General features: G+C 49.4%; 1 protein-coding gene across 1 annotated transcript in view; it reads right to left on the bottom strand.

The window, feature by feature from the left end:
* The window catches only part of CDH4 (cadherin 4), a 452,914-nt gene that overhangs the window by 5,381 nt on the left and 429,084 nt on the right, over positions 1-18,449 (bottom strand). The window contains exons 9-13 of the mRNA XM_063350195.1: positions 18,006-18,191; positions 12,448-12,701; positions 8,868-9,010; positions 4,559-4,792; positions 3,252-3,485 (exon numbers count right to left, since the gene is read on the bottom strand). Coding sequence (XP_063206265.1) covers positions 3,252-3,485; positions 4,559-4,792; positions 8,868-9,010; positions 12,448-12,701; positions 18,006-18,191 — 1,051 coding nt within the window. The remainder of the gene's footprint in view (positions 1-3,251; positions 3,486-4,558; positions 4,793-8,867; positions 9,011-12,447; positions 12,702-18,005; positions 18,192-18,449) is intronic.

The following is an 18,449-nucleotide window of genomic DNA, read 5'->3' as shown; positions in this document are numbered from 1 at the left end:
AGCTCCGTGCCAGGCCCTGGCTAATCTCAGTTCGGTAACAGAGAGAGATGAACCGAATCATGAGAATTTTCCCCCCCTTAAACAACTTTACCCAACAGGAACGCTGGCTCCCTGCTCCCCAACCTCCTTCTTTACAGGGCCATCCACGTCCCAGAGGCCGTGCTCCCTGTGACTCCCTGCAGGGAAGTCGCTCTGGGAGATTAAGTCTCCACTAACATAAGGCAACCAGATCTTGTCTTCTTCAAGAACCTGTTAATGCGTTAGTTTTCACTCTCATATTCAGTAGCTGCAAATAATGCCATCACAAATGAAATCAAGCCTGGGCAGCTGATGCAGTCACACCTCCCCGTGTCTCCTCTCCCTCCGTTCCCCACGCGAGCCATGCACACAGCTGTGACGGTGGCAATCTGCAGGAGACGGGAGAGACGGATGGACAGTGGAGGTGGCAACGTGTGGCTCAGGTTCATATCACTCAGGTCAAGCCTTGACCGTGCCAAAACAAGGCAGGATGTAGGATCCCAACCTCTCTTTGCGTTTTTAAGCTGCATAAGGAGAACAAGCAACCAGGTTTTCTCTCCCTTCGCAGAGCCGTGGCGTTGCTTCCCCGCGGGCAAGGATGGAGCAGAGATGTGCGCTGGGGACACGGGTGAGCGGCTGGGCTGCAGCCCCACTGCCTGGGGAGGGGGTCTGGAGGATCTGAGTTTTTCCTCCCAGCACCCAAGTGTTTATACCCAACAGGAGTTTGGTGAAGTGAGGCGAGGAGGACGGGACAGCTAATTACTGCCATTGTGTGCCAATTGGCTGCCATCCCTGCCTGCCAGCGAACAGAATTGTTTTCAAATAGTTCAGCATTTCTTTAATGCTTATCCTAGATCTATTCAAGAGAGAAAAAAGGAAAGAAAATGTAACTCTTATCTGCAATATAAAACCTCAGCTATTTAGCAGACTATTGAAGTCCTTTTCTCGTTCCTTTTCAAGTCTCTCACAACAAGATACCTGCCTAGTCCACAAAGACAATATTATAATGGTTACCAGGGTTTATCTTTTTCTTTCTTTCCTTCCTTCTTTTTTTTTTTTTTTTTTAAATGCTGCTTTTTCATGCACTTGTGGAAAAAACTGTGCCATTAATGCCTTTACAGCTACCTTGGAAAAAAAAAGAGACCTTCAAAGTGTCAATAGCGGATGTAGTGCACTCTCCTTCCTTTTATTCACTCTGCAGAATGGGAAGTGCTATTACTGCTGTTAGACCCATTTTCCCTCTGCATGTAGTTTTCCTTGAAATCTATTGTCTTCACCCTTCACAATTTTTTATTGCACTGCTCTTCTAAATGTGTTATTCGCGCAGCCGATACATCAGGTTTCGGGAAGAAGAAAAAACCTTTGAGTGAAGGTAAAGCCAGAAACTTCCTTCACCTGAGCCACCTCAGATCTGTCCCCTTGCTGCCTCTTCCTTTTCAAGCCATCAAACTTTGACCTGCTGACTTTAAAATGGACAAACAGCACAAAACCCCCTGCATCTGCCTTCTTCTGGGCTATTGTTCAGAGGTCACGATATAAAACAGATAGAAAGGAGGCAAAACACTGGAAGGATGTAACTGGGAAACCGCTCATCGCAAATTACATTTTTCATCACTGCTACAGTGCTTTGCAGCTCTTGAAGATAAAAAAAAAAGTCAATTAGAATTACAATGAATGTAAAAATAAGCTTTTGTAATAAAAACCATAATTTAAAATGGGATAATGTATCTGAAAATGAAAGGAGGAATCTCTTAAATCAAATGTCCTTCAGCTGAAGTTAATTTCAGTCAATAGGATTTTCAACTGTTTAAATCATATTTTAGCACTGGATTTATAGCAGAGCAGCAAAAAGGAGACCCGTGTTTTATCCCCTCTGTGGCTTCCAGTGCCAGCTTTTTGCCCGCCGTTGGCCTGCCCGCCCCAGGGCAGCGACCGCGCGGCACTGACGGACACCGCGGCGTCCGCTGGGCGCGCAACTGCGCCGCTTCCCAACCGGTGTCCCAGCCGGGGGGAGCAGCAGAAAGCACCTTGCTACGGGACCCCGCAGCCAGCGCAGGGCAGGCAGCGGGCAGGGCGGCGGGGATGGGGATGCTCCCGCCGGCTCAGGGGGGCTGGAAGAGGAGCGGGGACTGCGGGGCCACAAACACCCTGGTCTCTTGCTCGCTCCCCAGACTGATCCGGTAAATCAATTATACAACAATATGTTCCCATCGCTGGCCCAGGAGGATGGATGTTTGCCCAGAGATGACCCATTCTCTTAATGTACCATATCGTATCCACATTAGGTGACATTTGTAGCATACGTCGCTCTGTCTGCTCTCTGTTTAAACACATTGGGGGTAAATATTAAATGTGATTTAGCACCATAACTCCCATTAGCTTTAATGGGAGCCCCATGGTTTCATCCTGCGTTTCTTGATGAATATTTACCTCATTGTTCATTTCGGCGCTCATTTTTATCTATTCCTACTGTGCCAACTCCTGCTTGAAGTTATAATGATATCATTTTTATTTTTAAGTGTGTGCACACATGGTTATTGGTAATGCTTATGAAAGCCCAAGACTAACAGCGTCGCTGGGCAAAAGGGATGGCTTTGCTTCGAGCCAAGGGATGGCCAGCCCTTCTCTGCGATGCCCCTCCAGGCCCCCAGCGCTCCTGACAAACTGGGGATCCGTCCTCTTAAAAACACTCTCAGAGGAGACGACAATTCTCCAATCTGTTGTCATTTTACAAGAAACGGGAATAACTACTGCTGTTCTTTTGCTGGGAACAACCAGAAGACTACAGCTACGCACTGGCTCTGCCAGGGACTAGCCAGACTTTTGTAACCAGTGCCTCTGCTACTGGGAACCAGTATATCCACAGCCAGCCAGGGACCTGAGAGCTATGGAGGAGTTTGTCACAGGATTTTGGACAAGTCCTTCAACTTTTTCCTGATAAACGTGGAGAATCGTATCGTGTTCACTACCTACAAGACGTTGTCAGGTGTCATGGTGTTTGTAAAGCTACTGGAAGCCTTAGAAAGAAAAGTCCGATGCGTGTGGAGAGTGCTCCAGCTCCTTTCAGTGATGGAGGTTCCAATGCAGCTGTGTGAACCACCCCCTGCAGCCCGAAGCTCACGGCTCTGTCCTTTGCGTGGCTCTTGAAAAACACCACGTATAGGAACGGGACAACAGGGAACGGGATGGGCAACATGACATCTCCCAGCAGGGTCAGCCCCTGCGGTACTTACTCAGTAAAATGATGATGCAGATCAGGATGGCGATGATGGCGCCCGTGCCCAGCCCCGCGGCAGCCACCGCCCCGATGGTGGTGCAGTCGCCGTTCTCGTCGCACGGGCACACCTTCACTTTGATGACCGATGTGTTGTACAAGGGGGGGTTTCCTGAGTCCGTCACGATGATCGGCACATCATACACACCCGCTTCCAGGTACATGATTCGTAAACTAAGCTGGGCGTAATCGCCTGGGGAGAGCGAGACAGACAGACGGGTGACAGACACTGGCAGAACCTCGCAGCCACGCTTGTACAGACGGGGCTCCTCTGCTAGAGCGGTCTCCTGAAGGGGCTACCGACACCACACCTGGGCAGGACAGCTTCACACGTCTGCCCTAACACTTTGGTCAACAATCAGCCTGTTTTTTGCAAAATACCGTGTTTTTTCACTGCTGCACTAACCTACTTTGACACCGTTTGCAAATCCAGTTGCACGCGTTTAAAATGGCACGAAATGCAAATACTGAAGCATGGATGATTCTCCCTGGGTCTGGCTGCCCCTGCCCAGGCTCTCCACTCGCCCACTCTCCCATCCCGGGATTTTTGGGAAGCTCATCGGCCATCGACGACATGCTCAGCCAGGTAATCCTTGTGTTCCCTTCCATTGTGACACAAGAGCTGTGGGAGCGAGCCCTGAGCTGCCAGGGCACAGGCCATGGCCCCTGGCCCGGCACAAGGTGCCTGACCTCAGCAAGAGGGATGAGCTTTGAACCTCAAAGCAGCCCATGGCTCCATGATATTTTCCATCCTCTGCTGAAGCTACCGATAAGAGGAGCAATTAGGGCCATTTGCGGTTGCATGCTGCAATATAAAAATCTTTCACATACTGGTAATCTTCACACTTACCTAGCCCTCCTGGTTCCATGGTAAATTAAAAGGCTGCCTTTATGCAATTATGGTCAGAGAAATGAACATTGATCCTGATTGTGGCTTATGACAATTACACTGGAACATAAGGAAGACTGATAATAGCTTTTTTCCCCTTGGCCATTATGGATGATTTATACTCTGTTCACTACTGGTAACTGTTCATAATTATGAGCTGCACTAAAAAAAGCCAAGTGCCAAGGCTCTTAGAGTTATGCTGCAGGTCTGATACAAATCATTTCTGATTAACTATCTTGTCTATAATGTCGGCCATAATGTGCTTTAAAAAATAAAAATCAGATAAAAAAGTAGGAAAGTTTGGAAGTTTGAAGCCGCACGTGGCCTCATTAGTGAATCAGAGCCCAAATGTGCTCAGGATTGCCTGCCCCATTTACCATTCAGCCGTGTTATGGTCCAGTTCTTCCTCACCGCAGATGGCACACTTGGCAGCTCGAAGACAAAGGGCCCGACGTTTGGATCGATGTCAGCATCCGCGGCTGTTATGTTGATGACATTCAGGTTTGGCTTTTCACAGATCTGTGCCTCCTTTGGCAGGAGCTCAGGAGCGTTATCGTTGATGTCGATTAGGTAGATCTGCAGAGTGCCAGTGCCGCTCGCGGGGGGTATACCTGCACGGGAGAGGCAGAGCCGAACACGGACGGATGACCATCACTCGAGAAGCAGCGGGAATGAGAACACCATGGACCAGCCTCCTCTCTGCCTTCCAATTTTAATAAACCAGGATTTTCACCCTCCCTCCTTGGACCTTATTAGGGACATACCGCACTTCCATGGTCCCTTGCTTTAAGAGGTGTTATTAAAACTTCCCCAAGCCTCCTAATGTTGCTGGTTTTTGCTCCTGCAGAACACGGAGGTTGAATTCTGCAGATTTGTAGCCTACAGCGATGTCCTTAGTCAAACTCTAAAAATACAAGGAGGTGATGCCAAGCTGCTAGTGCAAATTTTGGTAATGGCTGTTTTGAAGAGGAAAACCCATTAGGAAGATAGCTAACGAGGGGAAGAAGAGGGCTTGGAGGGGAAAAATAAGTAAGTAGAGTTATCCGTTGGTCAGCATTTACTGTAGCACTTGCTACAGCTTTTCAATTTGCAGACTATTACACGGCTTCAAAGAAAGCCCAACTCTCCAGTCAGCCCTGCCTGTAGTGGGAAAGGTCCTTGCTCAAAGCCTACGGAATGAGCTACCCAGCACCAAACGCGGTGGGTGATGCTACTAACCCGTGGCCTGCCCACCGTCTCCCTTCTCAGGCAGCGTGACTTCAGCAATACATTATTAAGTTTGTATTTTCGGTCCTGGCTCTTCCTCCCAGTGCTGGATACAAAGCTACACAAACCACTTCCCCACTAGGCTTTCAAACATTGCTGCTGCTTCCACAGACATTCCTTCCTACATTCCTTTCTCATTTCTGCTCCATTTTTCAAGGGAGCCTTGAAAACTCCGAAGGAGCCCTGAAAATCCTTCTTTCGTGGTTCCTAGACAAGCTCGTCAATCATTGATCTCATCCTTTCATCTAGTAAGCACGGGGTAGGTCTCCCTCTAAAACAATGTCTTTGATCAGCCTTGAAAGTCTCTGGAGAGACAGACAGCCCGTCAGGATACTGGGGCTGAACATGAAAACTGACTTTCGGGACCAAGCAAAATGATTTCACCGTATTCACATTACCCAGAATATCTTCTGGGATGAACGTAAGACCCACACTCTAACCTCAAGACAGACCGAACACAAACTAGCAGTCCTGAGAGGCACTAACCGGCACGTGGCTGAAATAACCTGCAATTGCCGCGGGTACAAAGGCAGTTTTGTAGGGCTATTGGGTATTGCTGGGCTCCGGTTCCTGGTTTTTTTGGTTCTTTGTGCTCCTGACTGCAGTTCTGGGGCAGTCTCAGGAGAGATGAACAGTAAACTATTTTTTAAATGTCTAAGTCCTACAAACCATGGAATATTTCAAATTATTTCAGCTGTCGTATGTGGTGAGACCAAGGATAGAGTAGGAATTGATGTACTACAAAGGATCCTTGGACTTTATGCTCAAGAGACGAGGACGACCGGAGCACCACTGACTCCAGCGGAGAAGTTGCTCCACTGCCTGAAATTACGATTGAAATACTAATGACAGTATTTCAAAAGAAAGAGAAACACACAACCGCTACATCTACATTTAACCGTTGCATTCCCCATCGTTGCCTTTTTCATCGTGCCAGCGTCGGCACTCCTGGAGCAAGGTACAAGCCAACTGGCTTTCATGTTCAGCAGCAGGAGTTCAGCTTTCATGTTCAGCTGCCTGCACGAGTCGCTCCCAGCCTGCTCATGCAAAAATTTCTGAGGAACATGGGCCACTACCCTGACAAATCACGGCAGAAATGAAATAAACTGTGCCTGCATCTTCTTGTCACCATGTGCCTGCAGAAGAGCAAGAACTTGCGTGCAGGGTCACTAATGCAGCCTGGTTTCCTACAGGATTGGGCCCCAAAGGTGAGTTCCCATGGGGGGCTCCGGTATCAAGGAAGGGGCAGGACCCTGCTGCCTTCAGTGACGGCGTCTCTCGCCCCTACTCAGCTCCCTGTTTTATGAAACCTGTTGGAACATGATATATTTGAGTTCTCAGCTTCCCTGTGAGATTGGTTGAAATTGGCTGAAGGGTTCAAACACCGCCAGGCTCCACACCTGTGTAGACACGGTGTGATCCAAGAGCCTCCCTCTGCTGGAAAACCAGGCAAAAAGTACGCTGTTAATTAGGATTCCCCTTTCTGCCCCCTTACATTGCAGCCAAGACTTTTCTTAAAGCGAGCATCTCTGCCTTAGCGCAGGGAGAGAAAAAGAGCATGTCCAAGGAGCATTTGGCTAAACTTCTTCTTTATCATATACTGAAAACAGCAAAAAGAACTTCAAGGAAACAAGATGCTGCTGCTTCTTCAAGAAAGAAACAAAAATCCCCACCAAAACGCCTGACCCAAAGCCTTTCTTTGATGAGTACGTGATGCCAGAGAACCTGGAACTTGGGAGAAAAAGTGGAAAGAGTCTATTAGCCTAGATGAAACTTTAGCTGTTATCTTAAGCACTCTAGACAGAATTTTAAATAAGGTGTTGCTTTATGTGCATTTTAATGGCTGCAATGTACCAGTGATAGATTAATTTTTCAGAATAAAGAGATTTATCTAGGTCCTCACTTTCTGAGCTGCTGAATGATGGATGTGGAGGCGCCGATGCACTGCAGCATCAGCACCGACGCCAAGGAAAGGGGGTAACTCCGAATCACGTCGCACTAAGTGCCCGGGATTTGCAAGGTCAGATGGTGAGGATTAGTTTGATGGGTTCAAGGCTCTACCACTGCTTTTGTGAATAGCCTCGGCCAACTCATTTGACCTGTTTTGCCCTCCGTCTCTTGCAGATGAATGCTGCTACATCCCCTTGAGACTATTTTGGATTTCGCTGCCCTGGCTGTCTTCACAGAGGGGAAGCTTGGGATGGGGCTGCGGGACCACACCAGTCCTACCACTGAAGGCACAAAGAAGGGGCAAAATTTCCTTCTTGGTACTGCTACTCTGCGTTGAAACTCTTCCCTGAGTTTGCCCTGCCCCGGCACCCAGGACGCAATGACTGAAGTGAAGCCTGAAACCCCAGAGGGAGCAAATTTTCATTAGCCCCACAAGCACCACCGCATCTGCTCATAATGGACGTGGCACCCTGCAGCCTGAGGGACGCCAAGAGCTAACACAAACGCTGTCCTGAAAGCACCTACAGAGTACGAGCGATATACTCAGGTGCTCGCAGCCAAGACTAGAGTTAACTTTGTTGATGAAGCATGGCTCTGGCCCGATGTGAGTGCTCAGCACCCTGCACGGGGAGGGTGGGAGAGGGGGAGGAAGGCCCTCTCCTTGCCCAGGGAAGCTACTGAGAAATACCAGCATGGCCGCATTTAGGTATGGTTAGCAAAAAAGTCATCGACAACTCCTAATCGGAATGAGGAAGAGAAATCCAGGGCAGCAGCAATGGACCGCCTGGCCTCGAGTGCGGCCAGTGCTGAGGTTCACGGTACTAATTTGGCCAGAAGCACTGTGTGATCTGTAATGAGTAGAGAAGAGCAAGCCTTAACAGGACCTCTCTGCCAGAAGATCAGTACTGGCCTCAGCGACTCTGATAATAAAGTACACCAGCATCCAGAGGCTCTGATGATGGCTGGGCATTTCAGAAATGGAAGCAGAGAGAGAGAGAGACCAGCTCCGATGACAGACAGACAGGACACCTCTCATGAAATCCACAGCAGTTCAATGGATTGGCTTATTTTTAATACCCACCTGCCATCCCCTACAATTATTTCTGGTTTCCTGCTGGAAGGCTTCCTGAACGCTGTGATCAGGGCCTTTGGGACGATTACCAGGACCGGTGTGCTCGGCAGCCCTCAGAGAGCACATCCCTTTGGTATTTTTTTAAGTTCAGGCTACACGGCTACACTGAACTCCCCAAATCGATTTTCCATTTGCCCTCCCTTTCCCTTAATAACACTCCCCGTATACTGTGCACATTTAATTTACTCCAGCAATTTCCCGCCCCACTTTCACATTTTTGACCATAAAAACCTGGGAAAAAGATAACTTATACTGACAACTCTGTCAGGGCATCATTTCTCTTAATGCATCACATTAGAGTCTTATTGAAGCATGAACAATGTGAAGCCTGGGCTCACCGTTGTCAGCCGCCAAGAATGTGGCCTCGTAGACATTATTCTTAATGTAGTCTGACTCTCGATCAAGGACAGCAGCAGTAGTGATCTGACCATTTGTGGCATTAATGTTCAGCCAGTTTGCAGGATCTGACAGCTTAGAGTATCTACAGAGAAAGGAAATAAATACATGGCAGTCTTTCCACTGACAAATCCTTAATATTGCTTGAAATAAGTTTTTTCTGGACTCCTGACCCATGATTCAAAGGACTTTTGGATACCTAGTTTTGTTGACAAACAGAACGCTAATTGAGTATCTGGTTTTTGACCTCTACAATTATTCAATTTTTCTATTTCTTTCATTTTAAAGGTTTTTCTTTCCACTAAGTGCCACTTACATACCAGCTCCCTGCTGGTATAGGAGTGGACACAGCCCGAGGGAGTGGACACAGCCCGAGGTCTCTGCAGCGGAGGAGAACGGGGGTCTGCGATGACCACTGCGCTTGTATGCCCGAATGAGAGGATGGATTCCTGCTCTCTCCTCTGAACATTGCCTTTCCTAAAATAGCTCTTTCTCCAAAGCCATGGATATTCCCATTTTCTGCCCAGTTTGGAAATACCACATTGGAAGAATGGTGGTTTTCGGGCCACTCTTTGGTATCAGAATTGTATCTTCCGCAGCCATTGCCTTGGGGACTCTGTAATGGGAACTCACCGCTGTACTAAGGCATGGACCCAGGGGTGAAGCACTTTCAGGTCTGCTCTCCTGTAACGTTTTTGTATGTTCCTGAAAGAGCCGGTGAGATGACGGTACGCATGTGGGACGTTCGGAGAGAGCAGTGACAAGGGGGTCCCCCTGGCAGTCCCCTGCGTGCCCTGGGCCGGGAGGACCCAACGCCAGACCCCCGTCCCAGCTGCTCAGTCAACTCACAGCCCCAGTCTGTTCACGTCCTACGCAGTCAGCTATCAACACGGTTTGTTTTGGGCAAACTTTTTCCGTGTTCTTCAGATTATCATGTTCTGTTGAAAACTCGCTTGCTTTCCTGGTTTTATTTTACTCGTTGCTTTTGATTTCTACCTCTCAGTTCCGTACAGTTTGAGTTCAGATGGACCCTTATTACTTAAACTGGAACTAAAACTAAATGGACAAACTATAAATTCCTGAAATAAGCAAACAAAAGCTGAGCCTATTTCATGGGTAACTCAGACCTGCTGATAGTTTTATATAATTTTTTTGCAGTTAGATACGCAGGCAGGAGAACTTCTGGCTTCTGGTGAATATTCCTTTTCAGAAATGGGCTGTTTGAAGCTGAAACTCAAAGTGAAACTTCAGCTGCGTCAATCCATGTGAGCAGGAAAGCAACACACAGCTGCACAAGCCCTTGCCAAAGGAAAAAATTACATTTCATGGAGCTAGACTCTTTGGGATGTTTTCATTTCTTTTTAATATCACTGCTGTGAGTCTCCTGCCCTTTCTCTGCTAAATGACCAGGGATCCAGTTTCAAAGCTGGCTTTGTGAACGTGCCTGTGGCTAATGAGGATAACTTGAGGTGTGACATTGGCCATGCCAAGCTGTGCCTACTGGAGATGCTCCGGCTTCCTTATCTCCTGTTTGTAAAAACCCTATTTCATCAAAGACTATTTAGAGAGAGCCTGAAAGCTGCAGCAAGGCTCTAGCAGCTGGATCAGCTCCCTGAAGTGCTTATCATGGATCTGTAGGCTTAGCTTTTTGGGTATCTTATTTCCTGACTCACCAATGGCAACTGTGAAGCAAAACCAAAATATCCTTTGCAGGGCTCACAACGGCAGGAGCCCAACAATGCCCCACTGCCTCCTGCAAAGCCTTGGCCTTGGGCTGTCCTGATGGAAACGGGGAAAGGGAGGTTGTACTTGGGTTTGGAAATTAAGTGCTGGTGGATATCCAAAATGTGCGTCCTGGAAGCCCTGGGAATAAAACAACTCAAGGAATCGGCTGTTCATATTCACAGAGAGTCTTACAGGACCCTGCACGTGCACAGTGCGATGGCAGGAACGGCTCGGCAGCGCCGGTGCCTCTCCCCGAAATGGCGGATGCGCGTTTGGGTTACAGGTCATCCACCTCCGGCTTCGAGGGAGCATTCCGCCAGAAATGAGCCGTTCTCCCCTCTGAAAACCAGCCTCGGTACAGACGTCAGGGAAATAAAGACCCTTCAAAGGCCAATGTTTCAAAACGAATAGAAGAAAAAGTGGCTTGTTAGTTAGGATGGTCTCTCTCCTCGAACGTCGCAATACCTGCCTAAAGACAACAAGCTGCGGCAGAGAATAAACTATCATTTTCCAGACCAGACAGCTCTGTGCCAGGTGAAATATTTCAAACTCTTCCTGACACGAAATGTCACAACCGATGCAAGTTGAAGTGGCCTCGGCTGTGATCACGTCAGACACTCGGGTTTTGCCAAAAATACCGCGTTCCTTACAGAGTGGGAGTAAAAAAGAAACAAACTTCTGTGGTTGTAGAGGTATCCAAGGGCAGGAAACGCATTTCCCATCTGCACAGACGGAGGCTGAAATACTTGCGAAAGGTGTCACAAGGACTCTCATTTTCACACACACTTCCCTGCCAATGTATTTCCCGGTGGGAAGGCGTGTGAGTCGGGGTCCTGCACCGGGGCTTCAGCCCCCGTCTGCCCAGGTGGCACAAAACACAGCAAGTGACAGGCTCCCGCTCGCAGCATGGACTAAATCCCATCTTAAACTGACTTTCAGAAGGCTAAAATTCTGCCAGCTGAATCCAATTGTAGGGAAAGCAGCTAACGGAGAGGTTGTGTTTGGCAGCTGGTCTGAAGGGAAAGGGAAGGTCGGAACAAACCTCGCTGACGGCAGAGCAGGCCAGGGCTGCTGGGGTGCTTCACGCCCACCGGCGTTAGGCAGCTGAGGACCCAGTGCCAACGGCATGGGAGTGGGCGTTTGGCTGCGCGGGCAATGTTTAAATGTACCACATCTTAAAGGCCTGTTCAGCAGCTGTTGTGACCAAGCGAGCCTTGCTCTGACCAGGCTGCCAGCTCCTCTCGCGCTCTGCTTTTTAAGCCAGGTTGAACCTAAATCCTCTGGCAACAACACAAGACATGATTAAAAATCCCAGTCAGTCCCTTTGGAAATCTAGCCCTTCCTGTGCCTCAGTTTCCCCCCTGCAAAACAGAAATAACAAAGCTGACTTTTTCTAAACCTCTGTGTTTATAAAGTGCATGAACAACTTAGGCCAAAGCATCCCTGACAAGGCAGAGACAAAGCACTTAGTACCCTGCAGCCCTGACCTCTGTCTTTGAACCAACGCGGGGACCCCTCGCTATCGACCGCGTGTGTTTGGAGCTGTGAACTGCCCTTTGCTCTGCCTGTCCCCCCGCGCCCAGCCGTGCAGCGCCTGCCTTACCTGGAGCGGGGAGGATGGCGAGTTCATCGCGGGATGCTCTGCAGGCACTCGACTGGGGGTGCCAGTCCCTGCCAAGCGTTTTACTCGCATCGTAACAGTTAGTTTGTGAATTAGCTTTCGGCTGCTTTGCTCCCCACACTGGAGCCGAAAGCCCGCGCCCGTACAGGAGCTCACTTGCCTGCCTGGTCTCCCACCTTACTGCCTGCTGCATGAAGCGGTCGGGATCCACCGCGGAGAACGTTGTCAGGACTGTCCCCGTAGGCACCCCTTCCTCCAGCCTGATTAACTTGTGGTTTGTGGGGAAATACGGTGCTTCGTTGACGTCTGTGACCGAAATGGTGACTCCTGCTGTCGACTGGAAGGACATCTGGATGCCGCTGGCCAGGGGAGCTTGGTTTGATACCATCACTGTCAGCATGAAGGCTCTGTTCATCTCGTAATCGACTGCCTAAAACAAACAAACAAGCAAGCGTAGAGCCAAGCAGAGAATAAATTCTACCTTCTGGCCGAAAGCTGCAAGATTGAGAAGGCAGATGATTTCAAAGTCATTGCCTCATCTTGTTTCTTCCTGAGCCCAGTTCTTTTGAAGGTGTAAACCCAGACCAGCTTCAATCCAGTGGAGGATTTGGCCTTCCAGTATTTGGAGGGTCAAATAGTTAAAAAACCCCACAAGGTAAAAATTGTAAACAGCAGGGAGGATTTGCCCTGTGTTTTGTTCCAATGCGAAGTAGTTTCCAAAGAAGAACCTGCCTGTGTTAGCTGAGCACTGGGTGAACCCACCATGGGCTGCTCTAAATGCACCGGGTGGAGCGCGTTCAGGGGCCCTGGACAGGTTCTTCACAGCACCAACGGCATTTAACGCTGCAGCCTAAGAGCCAGGACAGTCTGTGTGGGCTCAGAGCTTGACGTGCTCTTCCTTTTCCCTCCTAAGTGAGTTTATAAGCAAAGGTGGAACTGCAAGGACCAACGCCTGGTCCTGCTTCTCAGATGGTGCTTCCAAGGGGACCTCTCCTGCTCTTGCACGATGCCTCAAGATCTCCCGAGGGTGCCCGCACGCTGCCACGGGTGCGTTATGCCGATGGGTGGCCACAGACGTCTCTTCAGCACGTGCAGAGAGACGGCGTGGCTGAGGAGCCAGGAGAAGTGAAAAGCCTCTGCTGGCACAACTGACTGAGCCGCAGTATAATAATAATTTCTAAGCCATCCCACTAATTATTATGAGGGAAGTCACTAATCATCTGCCAGGGAGGCTTGAGTTATGCAGGATCACACCTCTGCTTGTTAAAAAATGCTTTGCTGTAATTTATGAATTTAGAAGCGTAACCATTCTCCCTAATACCTTCTCCAGCGCTGAGTCTGCAAAGCCTACGCTCCTGGTGTAAACCGCCACCGCTACGCTGGCTTCGGCACAGCCCTACTGATTTACATCAGCAAGATCTGGCTGCCATGCTCTGTTTAAACCGCAGTATTGTCAGGGGAGAAATCAAATCATAGGAGGCTACACGAGAGAAACAAATTTCGGGGGCAAAAGGTAAAACAGTGGAATCTCTATTCGATTGAAGTGCAAATGTTCCTATTGCTAAATGGTTTCCTGACAGGCAGGGCCAACATTTAATAAATAAAAGGAAGCATAAAGATTCCCAGTACACCCACCAGCCCTGACTCACGGACTTGTATCGCATTCAGAAAAGACGCGTGGTAAAAGTTCCCATTTAAACGCTATTCAAGGCCTTGAAACAATACGATTAATGCATTTCCCGAATTTCTTTTCACACTCCTCTAATTTACATTCCTCCAGGCTTCACTTTTTTTTTTGGTGCCGGCCTGTTGGCCGACCCTGCCCACAGCCAGTCTGCACCCCCCGGCAGGGGCTCAGACGCAGCCGGGGGGGCTGATCTGAGCAGCCCCAGAGGGACCGATGTGGGGAACCGCCGGGCTCCTGCCCGACGATGCTGAGGACACACTGACCACACAGGGATCTGCGAGGATGTGGCCTGATCCACGGGAGTGGGGGTTTATTCCCCCCCAAAATGTAGAGCTGCTCACTCGGCTTCTTTTCCTCTCTTTCTTCACTTTTCCCCTCTTCTGGGAGCAACAAACCCCGGGCTGCAGAACAGCAGGGGAGGGAGCGGGGCTGGGCTGGGATCGCCCAGTGACGCCCATCCACAGACCGTCCTGGTGGCATCAGTGCCACGTGCTGGCAAACGGTGGCACAGTGACCACCGCGCTTCAGTCTGCGAGAGAGAGACAATCTGCCTCCTTTTCTTCTGTGCTCATCTCAATGCCAGTTCACACGTTTTCTTGGGAAAAAAAAGGGTAAAATCAAGAGCATGCATCTTCACGGCAGTGCTTGTGCCATTGTCCCTGGTGGGACAGGAGCCCCTGGCAGCCGGGCACAGTCCAGCCCTAAGCGGAACTTCTCTCTCACCATAATAAGCAATTTCTACCAGGACAGTTCATACTTTTGCTCCCTAAACTGCCTCCCTGTGAGGATAGCGCTGCGCAGAGCACACCGTGTTCTTCACAGCGCACCAACTCCTGCCACCTCCACGCGTCTCGCTGAAACGCTGCACGTTGGGCAGGCCAACAGGAGGAGCAAAGCCACCCGGAGCCGCTGCATCTGGGACAAGCAGGTGCTGGACTGTCACCTACTTTTTAATTTCACCTCTAAGAAGCACATGATATGAAATTAAAAAGTAGCACCTTTGCAGATACCCCTTGTTGGACGTTCGGTGTCCGATATGGCACAAACACTCCCCTGGAGATGCTGCACCTTCTCCTCCGAGCTGGATGCAGCAGAGTGGAGCCCGGGGCCTGCCACGTGTCCTCCTTTTCTCAAGGTACTTTTAACTGCAGTGAACAAATTTGCCTTATGTTATTATTGAAGCAAATAAAAACTGAAGCTTCGGAAGCATCTCCATTATAAATTCACAGCTCTGATCCATGCCGAGTTTGTAATAACGATTTACTTAGCTGCCTGCCACAGGGCAGCCACTGCTGCTCGTGGAGATTGTCTTCAGACTCTGCGGTGTCTCAGCTGAGTGGGAAGTTTCTCTCTCCCCTTGATCAAGGCTTTCTTTGAAGATTAGGGCCTTGCACTCCTATGGAAATGGTTTGGAAAGGCATGAACAGAAAAAGGAAATGTTACACTTTTGGTGACTGGACGGGAGCTGCAGATGGGGTTTTGCTGAGAGCAGCTGCAAAATGGCCCCCAGGAGCATCATCTGAACTCCAAAGGGCTTCTCGGTTTGGAAGCATTTCCAGCTCTCCATTTCTGGCCCCCGAACTGCTGGTGAAGGGGTGGGATTTCTCACAGAACGCCCTGCTCTGCGCTGTTTCTGTCACGGCTGGGGCCTCTCTGCTTGCAGCAGCGGGGAGTTATGTGTAAGCGATTCAAAGAGCCACATGAATATCCGGCCATGTCGGGGCTGTAAATAAAACGTTCATTACTTGACTTAATTTTTAGCCTGTGTTTTCAACCTACATCAGCGATCAAACCAGCAAGAGACAGCTCCCACACCACAAAGAACAAGCTCTGAAGGGCCACCCAGTTCAACGTGCATACATTCATCTACCCTTTAAGCATATTCACTTATTAACACAGAACAAAATATTTCAAAGGAGAAGGTGGAATCCTAAGGGTCTTCCCTTCCTCACCATGAAAATTTAATCACAAGCAATTTCACTCGTTCTCCTTGCTGAAAATACACCAAAAAGCCTCCCGGCTTGATAAGGGTAAGACACTCCGGGCAGATGAGGTGAGGTTGTGCGGTGAAGACACTCACTGCAATCTCAAGCTTTGAGCTCAGCTTGACAAGGTGGGATTTCCACGTGGTTCCTCGCATTGTGATCACCGTGGGTCACACTGCAGTGGAAAGTCAGCACCAACGTCGCCGGTGCCTTGACAGATCTGCCCTGCTTTTTGCCTGCAAGTTCTGAGTAAGGGAGGGCTCGTTTTGCAGGAGTCCTCATGTAGCAGTGACGATCATGCGAATCCCCTGTTGTTCACTTTGATGTGCCTTTAAACTGCCGTCGTGACACTTGACTAGATTAAGGGGTTCTCCCCTGCTCTCACGAAAACGTTGGCATTTCGATTTCAGACTGGCTGCTGATGTCAATGGAAGTTAAATTGTTGCGTTTTACTTTGTTGAATGTTTTATGTTTAAGCAGAAAATATATAGATATGGATATGGGTGTACTTACATACACATACGCATTGCATCCACATACACGTGTCCAGAACTACTTCTAAGCTTGAAGAGGTTTTGTAACGTGGCACCAGATAGGGCTGTCACCCGTCGTTACAGAGCAACAAACCAAAGGACCCTGCTGAAATACCATCTAGCAGGTAAGATGATGTTGCCCGTAAAGTCTCAGCAAAGTGGCATCTGCAGACACACAGGCAGAGCCTAAGGGCCAGAGAACAGGACAAGCTCACACGTTCCTACCAGCGCAACCTCACTGGCATTTCACGGATGTCGCTCCCCCTAATACGCAAACCGTCAGTATTAAGAATGACTGCAACTTGTTAGCTACAAGGGAGCGAGGATCTTTTCCGCAACACAGAGCTATTCTTAAATCACGTTGCTCTTTAAACATTAGTGTTTCATCCCAAGTTGTTGATTAAAGTTTTTGTTAGAGAAGATGTCTGTTATCAAAAGATGCAGGCTTTCTCCATCACAGCAGGTGTTTTCCTTCTCAGGGGCGGTGCATGCCGTGTGAGCTCCTGCAGAGCACAGCAGCCTATTCGTGACGCCTTCCCTTTTTCGGTAGTCAGAGGGAGCATCCACAGGTGTCTCATCTGGGGAGAGATTCCCTGAATGCTGCACGGATCTGGTTACGTTCTGACTGTGTCGTGGCTGCAGAAGCATTCATGGGCTGCTGGCCTCAGGAACTGCATGGGAAGCGAGCGCTCAAACGAAGACAAAGTCATGTTTTTGGGGGCAAGGAGGGAAAACAGAATTGGGTACTTGTTGCAGATACCTTGAGTGTTCCAGCTCTCCTAACGCTGAAGGCAATGGATGGAGGAAAGAAGGCAAAGAGGGTATTTACAGTCTCACTTCTCGGAGTCTTTGGACAAGATCCTCTGCTGATCTAACCTGGGAGTGGCTTCCACTGGAGTGGAGCTATTCTGAGCTGAGGATCTGGCCCACACTGTGTGTTTATTGCTTGATACTAGGAAAGGGAAAATGTCTCCAACTTTTTTCTGCCAAGCAACTCAATCAGAGGAAAATCTCTCCTCTCCTTCTCTTACCAGGGAATTCACTCCTGAAATCTCGCCTGCAATCCCTGTTTTCAGAGGATCACTTGACTGATCCTCTGCAGTGAAACGCTACCCCTGATTCGCAGCTAACGGGGAGTTTTTTGCCTCAAAAGCAGAAGGTGCAGCTTCTGCCCAACCTGCCCAGTGGGGCTGCACAGCCCGGGCACCATCCCCCCCGAGAGCGCTCCACGAGCTGAAGAGGAGCAGGACACGGAGGTCAGGCTCGGATGCTGGGAGGTGCCTTCAGCACCCGAGAGTTCATCAGAGCTTACGGTGGGCTGGACTGAGCTGGGAGACCCAGACCCAGGACATACGCTTGGAGTAAAAGCAGACAGGACTCCTGCAGGGAGAGAGACGGGAAACAACGGATCCGAGCACTCTCATTCCCGGGTAGAGAAGGCAGGAAATAACTGCAGGCTTCTGGCAAAACTTGTGGCCTTAGTTGGCTGAAAGGGTAACAAACACGAGTTGCTTGGGCTTCCCCCTTACCTTCACGACGGTTACCATGCCTTCGTTGGTGACGGGGTCTGTCCGGATGGTGAAATGGCCAGAGGGGTCTCCGCTGATGATGCGGTAGATGGCGTTCCAGTTGGGGGAGTGAGGCTGGTCCCGGTCCATCACCGTCAGATTTGCCACCACAACCTCCACTCTGTTCTCAGGAACCTCTCCCGAATACTGCAAATAAAAGAGGGCAGTGGTCACGGTGGGAGCCTTCTGTCAGTCCTCACGGCTACCCCCCCTCTCCCCGACACCAGCACACCAACTGGGAAGTCAGACCCATGAAGACGACCACAGGGCTGTATGTTATGAGCAACACAACTCTCTCTCACCTCTGGTTTTCCTATTTTTTTTCCTTTGAATATTTTTCCAAACCTTTCGAAGTTTGGTCTCACCTCTCAGCCCAAAGGAGAACAAAGCTACTACTGCCCAGCC

The sequence above is a fragment of the Chroicocephalus ridibundus genome, chromosome 12 (assembly GCF_963924245.1).
Source record: "Chroicocephalus ridibundus chromosome 12, bChrRid1.1, whole genome shotgun sequence".
Classification (NCBI taxonomy): Eukaryota; Metazoa; Chordata; class Aves; order Charadriiformes; family Laridae; genus Chroicocephalus; species Chroicocephalus ridibundus.
This window is presented reverse-complemented; position numbering and strand designations above follow the sequence as displayed.